Genomic DNA, 15,640 nt, shown 5'->3' with positions numbered 1-15,640 from the left:
TGAACCCGGGTCGGCCACGTGCAAGGCAAACGCCCTTGCTCTCGCTCCAGCCCCAAGAGTATGTATTCTAAAACCAAACAAATGTGTGCAACTTTTGGTACATCAGTGGGCTATAGTATAAGAGGTTCACAGATGTGAACAGGACATTCTGTGTTACTCTCTTCTGGGAGCTTTATTTCATAGTCTCTGGATCTTGGCCATTGATGAGATTATATGGCACCGGGGGCAGTTTGTGGGTGTGACTGCCAAGCTACTGGAAAACCAGGGAGCTGTGGGGAAGAAGCCCAGTCCTGTTCTGAGCAAGCTTGGAGATCTCAGTCATGGGTCCTGCATACGTGGGCTTTTCTGTAGGTTCCCTTATAGGTGAGTCTCATCCAAGCTTGTGGAGAGTGACCTTGAATATGGCTTCAGTTGGGTACTAGAGGTTTTTGGCTGCCAGGGTTCTACTTAGGGTGGGGAGGGAAATCAACCCACCACCATCCTTGCCCGGGTGAAGACAGCCTGGCTCAGGGTCAAGACATTCTGTTGGACTCCTGATTTTTTGTTCTTCAAAGGTGAATCTTTTTATGGGTTTGATGGGTTTGACCATCCCTAAAGAAATAATTTATTTTTTATTATTTTATTTAAACAAAAATTTAAAATTTGCTGCTGCCTCTTAGATATGTGATATCATACATTTATTATTTTTTATTGAAGTACCATAGTTTTCAGCAGTGTTATAGTTGGAGAGCACTAAGCCAGTCCCTCCACCAGAGTTACACAATCCTTCCATCATTGTCCTGTATTCCCAGGGCCAGCCACCCACCCCTCTCCTACTTTCTGTCCCCCAATTTCTAGTTCTATGGATCATGTTTTGGGATTAGTTTCCATTGGGATTGTGTAATCCCTTTCTTTGTTTCTTTATGCTCTACATATTAGCAAGATTATCTTGGTTTTTCTTCATCTTCTCAGCAAATCCCAGCCTTCTAATGCCTTTGAAAATTTTGTTTCCAATTTTCTCAATAACTAATCAAGCTCCAACATGTACTTATAAATATGACAGTCAAAAATATAATGCTTTTAGTTCTGGTGTATACTCTATAGGATGCTTTCTAGACAAAGTTGAGCTCAAAAGACAGATCTATTCCAGAATTGCTTAATGGAGCATTTCAGTCATTCCTGGGAACCAACCATAGACATGTTATCATTGCCCTCAAGCTGTTCCGTGCACTGTGCACTGTCCTGCTCCAGGTTTCCTCCTATAGAAACACTGTGAGGGTGTATGAATGAGGAGGGGAGAAGGGTCAGCATTCTCTGCCCCAGTGATCGATGTTTCCCTAGGATTAGTCCCCAGGAGGTTTAGAAAGATGACTGAAATTGCAGTACTTTTCCTACGGCCAAAATGGGATCTGGAGACTTTTTACAGATAATTCCTGAAGTCCTCAATTAGCCATTCTAAGTTAGGCATTTTAAGATGGTAAGGAGATTATTTTGTCCAAAATAGAACAATTACCAATATGTTTGTACATGCTGTTTCAGTTAAGGTGAGTAGATTTTATTTTCAGAAACTTACTTTTAATTACAAATAATTACTTTTATAAAAATGAGATTGTTTTTTTGAATTCTAAATTTTAAAAGTCAGATTAGGACTGACATAGTGATTTGTAGTCTAACTTTATCCCTTTTTGGAGGGGAGGGCTGGGCAGTGTTCAGAGTGAGCTCCTGGCTCTGTGCTCAGCAGGCACACCTGACTAGGGGCAGGACCATATTTGGTGCTGGGATTCAAACCTGGGTCGGACATGTACAAGGCAGGCACCTTGTTCCTATACATCTCTACGGCTTGATCTTTACTTTGTGGGTCTGTTACCTTACTCCACAACCTGGCCACCGCCACACTCCAGGCCGCTTTCCAGACTGCGTGGCCGCGAACCATAGGACAATGAATACTCATTTTCTATAATTTTCACACCATATTTGATGGGGTTCAAATATGGTTTGAACCATGGGAACACTTGTAAGGGCAATTGGAGGCCACCCTAAAAGCCTCCATCCCTCTCGGAGAGCCTGGCAAGCTACCAAAAGTACCCCCCCTAGACGGCAGAACCTGGCAAGCTACCCATGGCATATTCGGTATGCCAAAAACAGTAACAGCAATGGGCCTCATCCGCCTGACATCGAAAGGGCCCGCAATGCGGCAGCATTAAGAAGGATGAGCAAGGAGAGACTGATAAAATCTCAGGGCCGAACTAGACTACCAAAAACAAAGAAAGACTAAAATGACTGTCTGTACTTTCAAAACACGTAATTTGGTATCAGAAGCATCCATCTAGGACCTGATGATGCAAGCATAGAAGATCAAGTACGACATCATTGGTCTGACCAAAACAAGAAGGCATCAATCACATCACGCCATTTTCGACACTGGAGAAGAACTGTTCCTCAGAACATGTGACAACAGAGGCATTGATGGCATCGGTGTCCTTGACAACACTAACTTGGCCATGAGCATTGATTCATTTGAATGCCAACAACCCGAATTGGACGATTACTCTTGATTAGATGTGGCTCACTGCCGCCAGTTTCTATCTTCATCATCTACGCACCAACACCCAACTACGATGAAGAAGAAATTGAGAAGTTCTACATGGAGCTGGAGAAGTTCTATAAAGAAGACCACAGCTTTTAAATGGTCATTGTTAGCGATTTTAATGCCAAGATAGGACCGAGAAGGTCTCCCAAAGAACTCTACATTGGGTCCCATGGCCTAGAATGGAGCGATCAGGGTAAGAGACTGTCTGAGTTCATCATATTGACCAAGACCATCCATGGTACTGACAGTTCCAGAAGCCCGAATCTAAACATTGGACATGGGAGTCTCCCGGTGGACAGTTCCACAATGAAATTGACCACATCATATTCATCATATTACTGCTGTCCCAAAATTCCAAACGGGATCGGGCCACCATCTCCTTCGTGCAAAATTCTACTTCACAGAGTGGGAAGAAAGGCCTGCAAAGTTTAAATTTAAAAAGAGAACTCCCAGAATGACCACGAACTGGGAGCTCTTTGGCACTATTGCGGCAACGTGGGAAGATGTAATCATTGACAACATCGACAAGGAATACAATTGACTGGTTCAGCACCTCCATGGCTGCTCAAAGAATGCCAAAAGTGGGAAAGCCCAGGGAGATGCAAATCAAAACAACAATGAGATATCATCTCAGGCCACAAGACTGGCACACATTCAAAAGAACAAAAACAACCAGTGTTGGCCTGGATGCTCTTTCACTGTTGGTGGGAATACTTTCACTGTTGGTGGGAATACCAACTGCTTCAGCCTTTTTGGAAAACAATATGGACAGTCCTTCAAAAACTAGAAATTGAGCTTCCATATGACCCCACAATACCACTTCTGGGAATATATCCTGAGTATGCAAAAAAGCACAGTAGAAACAACATCTGTACCTATATATTCATTGCAGCACTGTTCACAATAGCCAAAATCTGGAAACAACCCAAGTGCCCTAAAACAGATGACTAGTTAAAGAAACTTTGCTTCATCTACAGAGTGGAATACTATGCAGCTGTTAGGAGAGATGAAGTCATGAAATTTACTTATAAATGGATAGACATGGAGAGTATCATGCTAAGTGAAATGAGTCAGAGAGGGACAGACATAGAGGGACTGCTCTCATTTGTGGAGTATAGAATCACATCACATGAGGCTGACACCCAAGGACAGTAGATACAAGGGCCAGGAGGATTGCCCCATAGCTGGAAGACTGCTTCATGAGCGGAGAGGAGAAGGCAGATGGAATAGAGAAGGGATCATTAAGAAAATGATGGCTGGAGGAATTGGTCGGAATGGGAGATGGATGCCGAAAGTAGATAATGGACCAAACATGATGACCTCTCAATGTCTGTTGTAAGCCATAATGCCCAAAAGTAGAGAGACAGTATGGGGAATATTGTCTGCCTTGGAGGCAGGGGAGGGTGGAAAGGGGGGGTATACCCAGGATATTGGTGGTGGGGAATGTGCACTGGTGGAGGGATGGGTGTTTGATCATTGTGTGATTGTTACCGAAACATGAAAGCTTGTAACTATCTCACAGTGATTCAATAAAATTTAAAAAAAAAAAAAAAAAAACAGTGGGAAAGCCACAAGCAGACGCCTGACTTCAGAAACTCTCGAGCTCATTTGGCATGAACCTCAGGCAACCACAAGCTAACGTCCAAGCTCGGAAAGCTGTGCAGAGAAGCGATAAAGGAAGACCTCAAAGAGAGAAGAGCATCAGTGTTGGCCGGCACGCCAGAAGCCGGGCTAAGTATCGCAACGCTTGCCTGTCCTCCACAAACTACAAGAACAAGATGACTGCCCTCTGATGTCCTGATGGATCTATCATATATTCCAGAAAGGCAATGGAGAGGATTATTCATGACTTTTACTGGAATCTCTTTGACAGCCATGTCCACCTGCCCACATACCAAATTCCGTAGGATGGATATGTTGTTCCCAATGTCCTCCCTGCCGAAATCCAACATGCCATTTCATTGGCAAAGATGCATACACCACCTGGTCCAGACAAGGTCAGACCCGAACACCTGAAGAATCTGCCGCTGTACTCATCAATACACTGGGTCTCATCAATACTCTGGATCGGCTCTTCACACGCTGCCTGTCTGAATGCAAGATTCCATCCCAATGGAAAACCAGCAGGACTGTTCTGTTGTACAAGAAGTGAGACATCCACTACATCGGCAATTATCGCCCAATCTGTCTGTTGTTCATCGTCTACAAGTTGTTCACTCAAGTCATCCTGAATAGAATAGGCAGAACACTAGACGAAGGACAACCATGCGAGCAAGCCGGGTTCCGAAAAGGATTCAGCACAATCGAACATATCCACACAGTGACCAAGCTCATTGAAGTTTCACGAGAGTTCAAGATGCCGCTCTGTCTAACGTTTATTGATTTAAAGAAGGCCTTTTTTCAGAGCCGTAGACCAATGGAACAGGGTGGAATATCCCTACACACAACCCCAAATGTATGACCATCTAATCTTTGATAAGGGAGCAAGAGATGTGAAGTGGAGCAAGGAAAGCCTCTTTAACAAATGGTGCTGGCACAACTGGACAACCACATGCAAAAAAATGGGTTTAGACCTTGACCTGACACCATGCACAAAAGTCAGATCAAAATGGATTAAAGACCTCAACATTAGACCACAAACCATAAGGTACATTGAAGACAATGTCGGCGAAACCCTCCACGATATTGAAGATAAAGGTATCTTCAAAGGTGGCACGGAACTAAGCAATCTAGTAAAAACAGAGATCAACAAATGGGACTACATTAAACTAAAAAGCTTCTGCACCGCAAGAGATACATTGACCAGAATCCAAAGACTATCCACAGAATGGGAAAGGATATTTACACAATACCCATCAGATAAGGGGTTGATATCAATGGTATATAAAGCACTGGTTGAACTCTACAAGAAGAAAACATCCAACCCCATCAAAAAATGGGGCGAAGAAATGAACAGAAACTTTACCAAGGAAGAAATACGAATGGCCAAAAGGCACATGAAAAAGTGCTCTGCATCACTAATCATCAGAGAGATGCAGATCAAAACAACCATGAGATACCACCTCACACCACAGAGACTAGCACACATCCAAAAGAACAAAAGCAACCGCTGTTGGAGAGGATGTGGGGAGAAAGGGACCCTTCTTCACTGCTGGTGGGAATGCCGACTGGTTCAGCCCTTCTGGAAAACAATTTGGACGACTCTCAAAAAATTAGATATTGAATTCCCATTTGACCCAGCAATACCACTGCTGGGAATATATCCCAGAGAGGCAAAAAAGTACAATCGAAACAACATCTGCACATGTATGTTCATCGCAGCACTGTTTACAATAGCCAGAATCTGGAAAAAACCCGAATGCCCCAGAACGGATGACTGGTTGAGGAAACTTTGGTACATCTATACAATGGAATACTATGCAGCTGTTAGAAAAAAGGAGGTCAAGAATTTTGTAGTTAAGTGGATGGGCATGAAAAGTTTCATGCTGAGTGAAATGAGTCAGAAAGAGAGAGACAGACATAGAACGATTGCACTCATCTATGGTATATAGAATAACAGAGTGGGAGACTATCACCCAAGAACAGTAGAAATAAGTACCAGGAGGTTGACTCCATGGCTTCGAGGCTGGCCTCACGTTCCGGGGAAAGGTCAACTCAGAGAAGCGATCACCAACTACATTGTAGTCGAAGGCCATGTGGGGGAAGGGAGTTGCGGGCTGAATGAGGGCTAGAGACTGAGCACAGCGGCCACTCAACACCTTTATTGCAAACCACAACAGCTAATTAGAGAGAGAGAACAGAAGGGAATGCCTTGCCACAGTGGCAGGGTGGGGTGGGGGGGAGATGGGATTGGGGAGAGTGGGAGGGACGCTGGGTTTACGCGTGGTGGAGAATGGGCACTGGTGAAGGGATGGGTTCCCGAACTTTGTATGAGGGAAGTATAAGCACAAAAGTGTATAAATCTGTAACTGTACCCTCACGGTGATTCTCTAATTAAAAATAAATAAAATTTAAAAAAAAATAAAATAAAATAAAATAAAAAAAATAAAGAAGGCCTTTTATTCTGTTGAGACTGAAGCAGTCATCGAAGCCCTAGCCAAACAGGGTGTTCAAACTCAGTCCATCAAGATCCTTATCTAGCTGTGTTATCCCCACCAGGATCTCACCATTCTACAAGGAAGTGATCATTATGTAAAAAAGGGGTTTGGCAGGGTGATACCATTTCACCAAAAACTCTTCAACGCCACCCTCAGGAATATCAACCTGCAACGACTGGAATGGGAGGGAATGGGAGTGAAGATAGACGGTCGGCAATAGTACACCTCCGCTGCACTGATGACATCGTTCTCATAACACCAAACATTAGCCGAGTGGCACAAATGCTGGCCGACTTTGACTGTGTGTGGAAAGGTTGGACTGCAACTAGTCCCTGACGTTCCATTTGCTCTCAATGGAATGAACGTCTCTGAATGCAGCAGTTATGTGTACCTGGGTCAAGAAATCAACATGAGGAACGACTTTTCACCAGAATTGAGGAGGTGGAATAGAGAAGCGTGGAATGCTTTCAAGAGATTCAAATAAGTGGTTAAGAGGACCAAGAACCTCCGGCTCTGGGCACGTCTTTTCAACTCCACCATTCTTCCTGTACTAACATACACCTCAGAGACCTGGGCCCTACGAAAACAGGATGAGAACGCTATTCGGATATCCCAAAGAGGAATCGAAAGAGCTATGCTTGGAGTATCACTTCTCACTCAAGTGAGAGAAGGAATCCAGAGTTCTGACCTCTGTCGACGGTCAAGAATCAGGGATGCTGTCTCATTTGCCAAAACGTCAAAAATCAGATGGGCCAGACACGTAATGTGATTCAGAGACGACTGCTGGACTAGAGCTGTAACCGACTAGATTCCACGGAATGTTAAAAAAAAAACGCATGGGTGCCCACCAACGAGAAGGTCAGACTTCTTCATCAAAACCCTGAATGAATGGTTTAAGGCTCTTCCTGTTGCTGGAGCGAGCAGATACCATTGGGCTGCACTAGCACGTGACAGGGACAAATGGAGACGTTACTGGCGCCCGCTCGAGCAAATCTGAGATCAATGGGATGACAAGTGTTACAAGCGATTACATTTGTGAACTGAAGGACGTTAAAGGACGTTCCTCATTGTTTCAGTTCCCATCTCACTGTTCTATATGTCAAAAGGAGGAAATACATTACTACTCAAGTCAGTGTCATTACTCCAGTATTCTTGAGTGAGTTCAACTTCTTAATTTTATCATCAAATCAATGTTTTTACCCTATCACTGTTACTGTCATCCCAGTGTTCATCGATTTGCTCAAGCGGGTGCTAGTAATGTCTCTGTTTGTCCCTGTGTGTGCTAGTGTAGCCCAGTGGCGTATTGGGGGCTCTTTCAGGGTCAGGGGAATGAGGACTGTTGTTGTTACTGTTTTTGGCATATTGAATACGCCACCGGTAGCTTGCCAGGATCCCCCGTACGGGCGGGATACTCTCAGTATCTTGCCAGGCTCTCTGAGAGTGGTGGAGGTTTTTGGGGTGGCTTCCTCACTAGTAATCCACTTACATAGTTGTAGTCAATTGACTTATCATAATATTTATAGAAATGTCATTTTGTATGAGCAAAGTGAGAGACAGATTAAGCTGAAAGTTTGTTTCTGGTGATATCTCGTTCTTTTTTCCAGATCACAGTCCTCAGGCCATGTTAGTTTTTCCTAATCCCAGTAGGGTCCTTGTTCAATTACGTCTTTGGTGTCATGACAGTTTGTTCATGACCATGCCCTTTACTTATAGTTAAGTATTAGGGTGCTTGGACTAGCCCATTTCCATGCCAGGGTAGCTCACAGTTGCCCTGGGTCTATCAGTCCCTCGTCAGGACCCTGCTCTTGGAGTGCTAGGAACTAAGGGCAACTGAGGCTTTAGTCAAGTAAATATGGATGCCTAGAACTAAATATTATTTTGGAGTCAGTTCACTCCCATGTTACATAGCATAACATCAACTGTCTTCCTGTGCCTATACAAAAAGGGCATTGCTAAAGAAACCATACAAATGACATCAAGGAAAGAGAAAAGCAATTTAGGATTCTTAGTGTCTGATGGAATTGGGTGTGCCTCATATGCACTATTGTAGGAGTGGCTCAATAAACCCTAACCTCCCTGTGGAAGGAGAAAGGACAATCCAGTGTTATTCAACATCTCCCCCTTTTCTGTTTACAAAACACAAACAGAGTTTCTGTTTGCAAAAAAAAAAAAAAAAGGTTTCTGCTTTCTTTCAGACTTTCAGATTTTGCTTCTTTTTTAATTCTTTTAGGGCCATAAAGAAACATTTTGACCCTGACATCTAGAAATGATTATTGCATTTCTTACACTGTGTTTCTTTTATAAGGATTTTATATTTAAATTGATTGTTTTCCATTTAAATACTATAGTAGAAATACTTAACAATACTCAAAAACTATGGATATAGTCATGAATATAGAAATTATTTATATAGATTACACAAATTTTTATGCCTTCTAAAATATTGTGCATATAAGTGGATCAACATGGAAAGTATCAAGTTGAGTGAAATGAGTCAGAAAGAAAGAGACAGACATAGAAAGATTGCACTCATGTGGAATATAAAGTAGCTGAGAGGTACAAGCTTGCAATGATGCAATTTCTGGCAGATATTTCTCTGGACTTAGTTACTAAAATACTAAAATACAGAAATCCAAAACCGTGCGGCCACTAGTGCGGCCACTCAACCTCATATCTCTTCATTCTCAGCAATGGAAAACAAATTATCAAATGCTTCCTTTTCAGCAGGTCCGACTTTAGGGGGGAGAAACTCCAAACAATAATAGTGAGTTTTTTGTTGAAATATTGAATGTAATCAAAGTAAAGTGAAATTTTATCAGTTTTATCAGTTACACAGGCAGGGTGGGGGACTGGGGAGGTGGCGGGGTGAGGGGTAGGTATACTGTGATTCTTGGTGGTGGAATATGTGCACTGGTGAAGGGATGGGTGTTCGAGCATTGTATAACTGAGACTTAAACTTGAAAGCTTTGTAACATTCCACATGGTGATTCAATAAAAGAATAAATTAAAAATATATATATAGTATACATAGTTGCGGTTTACAAACAGTATACAAGGTTCTTCATTATTCCCTTATTATAATTATAATTTTTTCTTAAATTTGGGGGCCACACCCAGTAGTTGTCAAGGCTTATTCGCAGTTCTGTGCTCAAGAGCCATTCTGATGGGCCAAAGGGGACCATATGTGGCACCAGGGTCTAACCCAGGCAGGCTGTGTGCAAGGGAAGTGCTCTACCTGTTTCCAGTCTCTAGGCCCATAACCTTGAGTCTTAAAGTGAAGGAAACAGTCATGGAATATAGCTACTTCCTCAAGTTTAATACTCTTGCATGATTTTTAATTTTTTAATTTTTTTATTGAATCACCATGTGGAAAGTTACAAAGTTCTCAGGCTTATGTCTCAGTTATACAATACTCAAACACCCATCCCTTTACCAGTGCCCATTTTCCACCACCAAAAACCCCAGTATACCCCCGCCTCCGCCCTCCCCACCCCCAACTGCATAACTGATGAATTTCACTTCATTTTCTCTTTACCTTGATTACATTCCATATTTCAACACAAAACTCACTATTGTTGTTGGAGTTTCCCCCCAAGAAAGACGGCCCTACTGCCAAGGAAGCATTTGATAATTATTTTCCATTGCTTAGAACGAAGAGATATGTAGCCCCACTGCTCCAAGTACATAGCTCTTTTTTTTCCCCTTTTTCCTTTTCCTTTTTTTTTTCCTCATCCCCCTTCCCGAGCCTCATAGTATGGTGGGCGCCACGCCGCGTTTCTCCCCGAAAATGGGAAACAACCGGGAAAGAGGAATATTTCCTCTTCTTGGCTGGTGAGGGGCTGTTGCTTAGTTCACAGTCCAGAGAAATGGCTACTACTTTGATTACCTTCAATATTTCAACAAAAAACTCACTGTTATTATTTGGAGTTTCCCCCCCCCAAGTCAGACCTGCTAAAAAGGAACTGTTTCACATTGCTGACAATTAAGGGATATTAGGTCGATGGCCGCGTGGTTTTGGATTTCTGTATAAAGTCCAGGGAAAATTTTGCCAGAAATTGCATAGCCCATCTCACAGTCCCAGTGCATTGCTGTAAGAAGCTGCGCTGGATGCCCAAATGTGTTAGATCTCTGGAATCAAAGTCTTTAGGCGCAGAGGGTCCCTCTTGCATGATTTTTAAGGAAATTGTTTAAGCAAGCATTTGGGGGCCAGCGGTGTGACTTGGTGTACATGCTCAGCATGCGTCAGTTCATTCTGTAGCACAAAGGCAAGGTGAAGAGAATAAGGATGGGGTGAGTGTAAAGGAGACTGTTAAAAAATAAAGGGTTTCTGCTTTCTTTCAGACTTTCAGATTTTGCTTCTATCTTTTTTAATTCTTTTAGGGCCATAAAGAAAAAAAAGAGGTAGATACATTGATACATATGAAGAAAAATCAACGCTCAAGTGAAGAAAGCATTTCACTTCCCCTTTGCCTTTTACATCCTGTCAGCCAGAAAAAGAAAGAAATCTACTGTACAGAACAGACCACCTTCATAATTGGAGAAACTCCGAAAGGGATCCGCAGGTATGTGATTTATAGTAGCATTGGGTTTTATGAGTGATTTGAGCGGGCCACATCAGCTGTGCCAGGGCTTACTCCTGGTTCTGATTAGGCTCAGAAATCACTCCTGGCAGGCTCAGAGGACCATCAGTGGTGCTAGGACTAGAACCCAGGTTGACCACATGCACGTAAATGCCATACCTGCTGTGCAATCACTCCAGCCAATTTTACAATTCTCAAAGGAAACATAGCTATTTGATAAAATGCAATACTACATCTGTTATATGAGTATTTCAGAGAGAAATCTGAATTTGTGCATTTAAAAAAATAAAATAAAAATCCTTAGATATTTTTAGAAAGCCAATCCCTAAATTAGTAAAGACATAAAACAGGGATGAAGATGGACACAGATACGATGCTATTTGCTCAATGAAGATTTTCTTGCAAGGAGAGAGGAGTGGGGACCCCATCAGGCTGTGCTCACTTCTGACTCCTGGCTCTGCACGTAGGGATCACTTCTGGTGGCCCCGTGGACCATTTGGGATGCCTGGGAACAAATCCAGGTTAACTCATGCACCCTACCCACTGTTATCTCCTCAGCCACTATATGCCACAACTTCTTTGCCCATTCGTCTGTAGTGGGCATTTGGGTTGTTTCCATATCTTGATTATTGTGCTAGGTGCTATGATGAACATAGATGTGCATATGAGCATTTCCGTGTTTGGGGGAGATGTTGAGAAGTTGAATGCTGGGGCAGTGGTAGTTTGGAGGGAAGATCGCCGTACTGCTGTCCAAGGAGTCTGAACCAGATGACATTCCCACCACCCAGAGCCATGGGCTCCTTTCTCACCACAGCCTCTAGCACTGGCTGTTTCCAGACTCTGAAATGTGCCATTCTCATTGGTGTGTGATGACATTTTATTGTTGTTTTCATTTGCATTTCCCTAATCATACTTTTTCATATGCCTGTTGGCCATCTGTATGTCTTCTTTGGATAAGTGTCTGTTCATGACTTTCCCCCATTTGGGGATGGGGGTGTTGGATTTTTTTTGTTGTTGAGCTTCGTGAGTGCTTTACAAATTTTGAATGTAGCTCTTTATTCAATGTATGGTGTGCAAATACTTTCTCCTCTTCAGAAAGGTTTTTTTTTTTTCAGTTTCTTTTGCTATTCAGAAGCTTTTTAATTTGATGTAGTTCTTTTTTATTTTAAAATTTTTGTTGTCTTTGCTCTGTGGTCAGGTTGTTATCACACATCGGGAGTCCATTTTCTAAAAAGTTTTGCCTATTTTTTAATGCATTTTATGGATTCTGCTCTGATCATAAGGTCTTTAATTCACTTGAATTAACTCTTGTGAATGCTATGAGATATGGTTCCAAGTTCACTTATTTTTTACTTATGGTTTTTCAATTTCTGCAGCACCACTTGTTGAAGAGACTTCCTCTCTCCACTCCATTCTTTTGTTGTAGATTAATTTATCATAAATCTTGGAGATTATCTCACAACTCTCAATTTTGTTCCTTTGGTCTGTGGGTTTTTCTTTATTCCAGTACCATGCAGTTTTGATTGGTATAGCTTTGTGTTACAGTTCTTTCAGTACTTTTCAGCTTTTTCTCTCCTTAGGATTGTGTTGGCTATTCAGGGCATTTTATTGTTCCAAGTAAAATTTTAGTAGTTTGTTCTGAGTCTTTGAAGAATGTCCTAGAATTTTTTTTTTTTATGGTGGGGGGATCACACCCACCTTTGCTCAGTGGTTACTCCTGGCTCTGCACTCAGGAATTACTCCTGGCAGTGCTCAGGGGACCACATGGGATACTGTGGATCAAACCTGGGTCAGCCACGTGCAAAGCAAACACCCTACTCGCTATACTATCACTCCAGTCCCTGTCATTGAAATTTTAGTGGGAATTCTAATAAATCTCCATAATGCTTTAGTTCAGAAGGTCACTTTGACAATATTTATTCTTCTCATCTTAAGCGGGGAATATTTTTGGATCTTCTGCTGTGTTTTTCTTTTGCTTTCAGAAGTAATTTATAGTTTCATTATGTAAATCTTTCACATCCTTTATTACATTATTTTTAGATATTTGATATTTTGGGATCTGTTTTAAAAGGGATTGTCTTTTAAAATTAAAAGACAGTTATTTTAAAATAAAAAGACAGTTATCTTGAAGTTCATTACTTGCACACAGAATGCCACACATTTTTGTGTATTAATTTTTTAAACTTCTTCTGTAATGGTTTCTTATTTCCAAAAGCTTGTTTTGTGGAGTTTTTAGGGTTTTCAATATGTGTTACTATGTCATCTGCAAATAGTGATTATTTGACATCTATTCTAATTTGACTCCCTGTGATACCTTTTTCTTGTCCGATTGCTGTGGCAAGGACTTCCAAACCTTGTTGCATATGAGGGGTGAAAGAGACCAGCCTTGTGTGCTGCCTTATCTCAGGGGAATGGTCTCAGTTTTTCAATATTAAATATATTTTTTGTGGACTTGTTGTAGATGACCATTACTATATTGAGGTATGTTCCTTCTATCCTTATTTTTTAGATGATTTTATCATGAATGGGTGTTTGGTCTTGTCTTCTGTGTATAACTTGATATCATTATATGACCATTATCTTTCCTTACATTACTGTGTTGTATTACATTTATTGATTTGCATATATTGAACTATTCTTTAATTCCTAGAATGAATAGCATTTGATCCTGTGTATAATACTTTTGACATGTTGCTAGATTTGGTTTGCTAGTACTTTGTTAAGGATCGAAGGGGATATTGATCTATAGGTTTTGGCGGGTTTTTTTGTTTGTTTATTTTTTATTTATCTTACTATTTTAGTAAACACCATGGTTATTGGCCAAGAATAGTTACAGGAGGTGAGAAAGTAATGCCATTAGTCAGGAGTGTTAAGTTTTGAGTGTTTTGTCATTAGCAGGCAGCAGCTAAGAGGTGAATTAGTAAGATGGGGGAGCCAGTGATTCAGTGGAACCATATAAACCTTATAGAGAAGAAGGAGTTTAAGAGAAGAATGAGATAGAAGCATCAGTGTAGAGCTTGAGTACTAAGATTTAAGTGTGTAAGAGAAAAGGTAGGTTGCTTAGGGTATACCACTAAACACATGCAATTTAAAGTATAAGAGGGCTAGACAGGCATGAGACTGGGGTGTGGTAGAGAATGAAGGAAGAATGGCAAAAATTAAAAAGACCAGTTCAATACATGTCCTAAAGGGTGAGGGTGAAGATTGGGTGTAGACATCACAGGAAAGGGAGTAGATCCCGCCTGACTCCAGGAGCACTGAGGGAGGACTGGAGCCCATGTCAGTTGGGATGACTGAGACTGAGCAGTAGTGACGTGAAAGGGGTGGAGACGTTGGGTCCAGGGCTCCTGATGGACCCACTGGCAATTGGACAGTGACTCCCTGGTGCTTCTCCCGGGATGCGCAGTGCCCGGGGAGGGCTGGCTGCTGGACCCCAAGTCCTGCCTCGCAGCTGCTCCCAGACGCCCACGGCTGCCCAGCACAGCGGGCGTCAGCGCTGCAGGGGTGTGCACGTGCTGCCGCCGTGCTGCAGCTGCGTCTCCTCTCCTGCAGGCCCATGGTGTGACTTCATGTCTTTTCACTTTGAACACTGATTTTGCACCTGTGCCAACCACATACATTTCACTGGTGTTTGAAAAGCACGTTTGTTTTTATCCTCTGTTTTTTATACAAATGATGGATTTTTCCCATTCTTCCTTTATTCTTTAGCTTGCTTAAGATTCATGTTAAGTGGCAAAGTTAACATCGGAATGTCTCCATGTAACACACTGCCCTCAGCACTCTCCTCCGGCTCGCACTCCCTGGGCCCTGCGGTCTGCACCGTGCGCAGCCCCAGGGCCGTTGGAGGGTTTCAGTCCTACCATCACTCTGAAAACTTACGCAGAGATAATGATTCTAGCTGTGCCTCACCCCCTCCCTTAGTTTCTCGAGAAAAGAGAGAACTGTGTGCTTTGCTCATGCGCAGTGTCGAGTATCCCCAGTGTAACTCTTGATGCACTTGCTACCGGGCTCTCGGGTTTGCTGTTACTGTTACCTACGTGCACAGGAGGAGTCATTCAATTTTGCTCACAGTGAATCTAACTTAACACTCCCTGGTTGTGCCTTGTAGTTCTTTGAAATTTTTGAGAAAATTGATTTTAAAGATCAAGAATTATGAAATCAAATTATAAGATAAAATAAAATGAATTCTGATCAAAATTCATCCTGTGACAGGGCAGCCATGCACCCCAGTTGCCTTGCACACTGTTCGGTGGAAATGGGATCAAAGCAGCAGGGCGACTCCCAGAGGGGCAGCTGCGTCCACGGGTCAGCTCAGCACCAAACAGACAGAAGGAAAGGTGTGGCTGCTGCTGGAATACTTGGGTTTTTTCTTAAAAAAAAAAAAAAAAGGACCA

General features: G+C 42.3%; 1 protein-coding gene across 4 annotated transcripts in view; it reads left to right on the top strand.

Annotated features, from left to right (window-relative positions):
• ERCC6L2 (ERCC excision repair 6 like 2) overlaps nucleotides 1-15,640 on the top strand; it is a 133,250-nt gene that overhangs the window by 113,077 nt on the left and 4,533 nt on the right. For all 4 annotated transcript variants that reach the window (XM_055125781.1, XM_055125783.1, XM_055125784.1 and 1 more), the window contains one exon: nucleotides 11,047-11,228. In XM_055125781.1, the coding sequence (XP_054981756.1) occupies nucleotides 11,047-11,228 (182 nt within the window). The remainder of the gene's footprint in view (nucleotides 1-11,046; nucleotides 11,229-15,640) is intronic.

The sequence above is a fragment of the Sorex araneus genome, chromosome 2, assembly GCF_027595985.1.
Source record: "Sorex araneus isolate mSorAra2 chromosome 2, mSorAra2.pri, whole genome shotgun sequence".
NCBI classification, from domain to species: Eukaryota; Metazoa; Chordata; class Mammalia; order Eulipotyphla; family Soricidae; genus Sorex; species Sorex araneus.
This window is presented reverse-complemented; position numbering and strand designations above follow the sequence as displayed.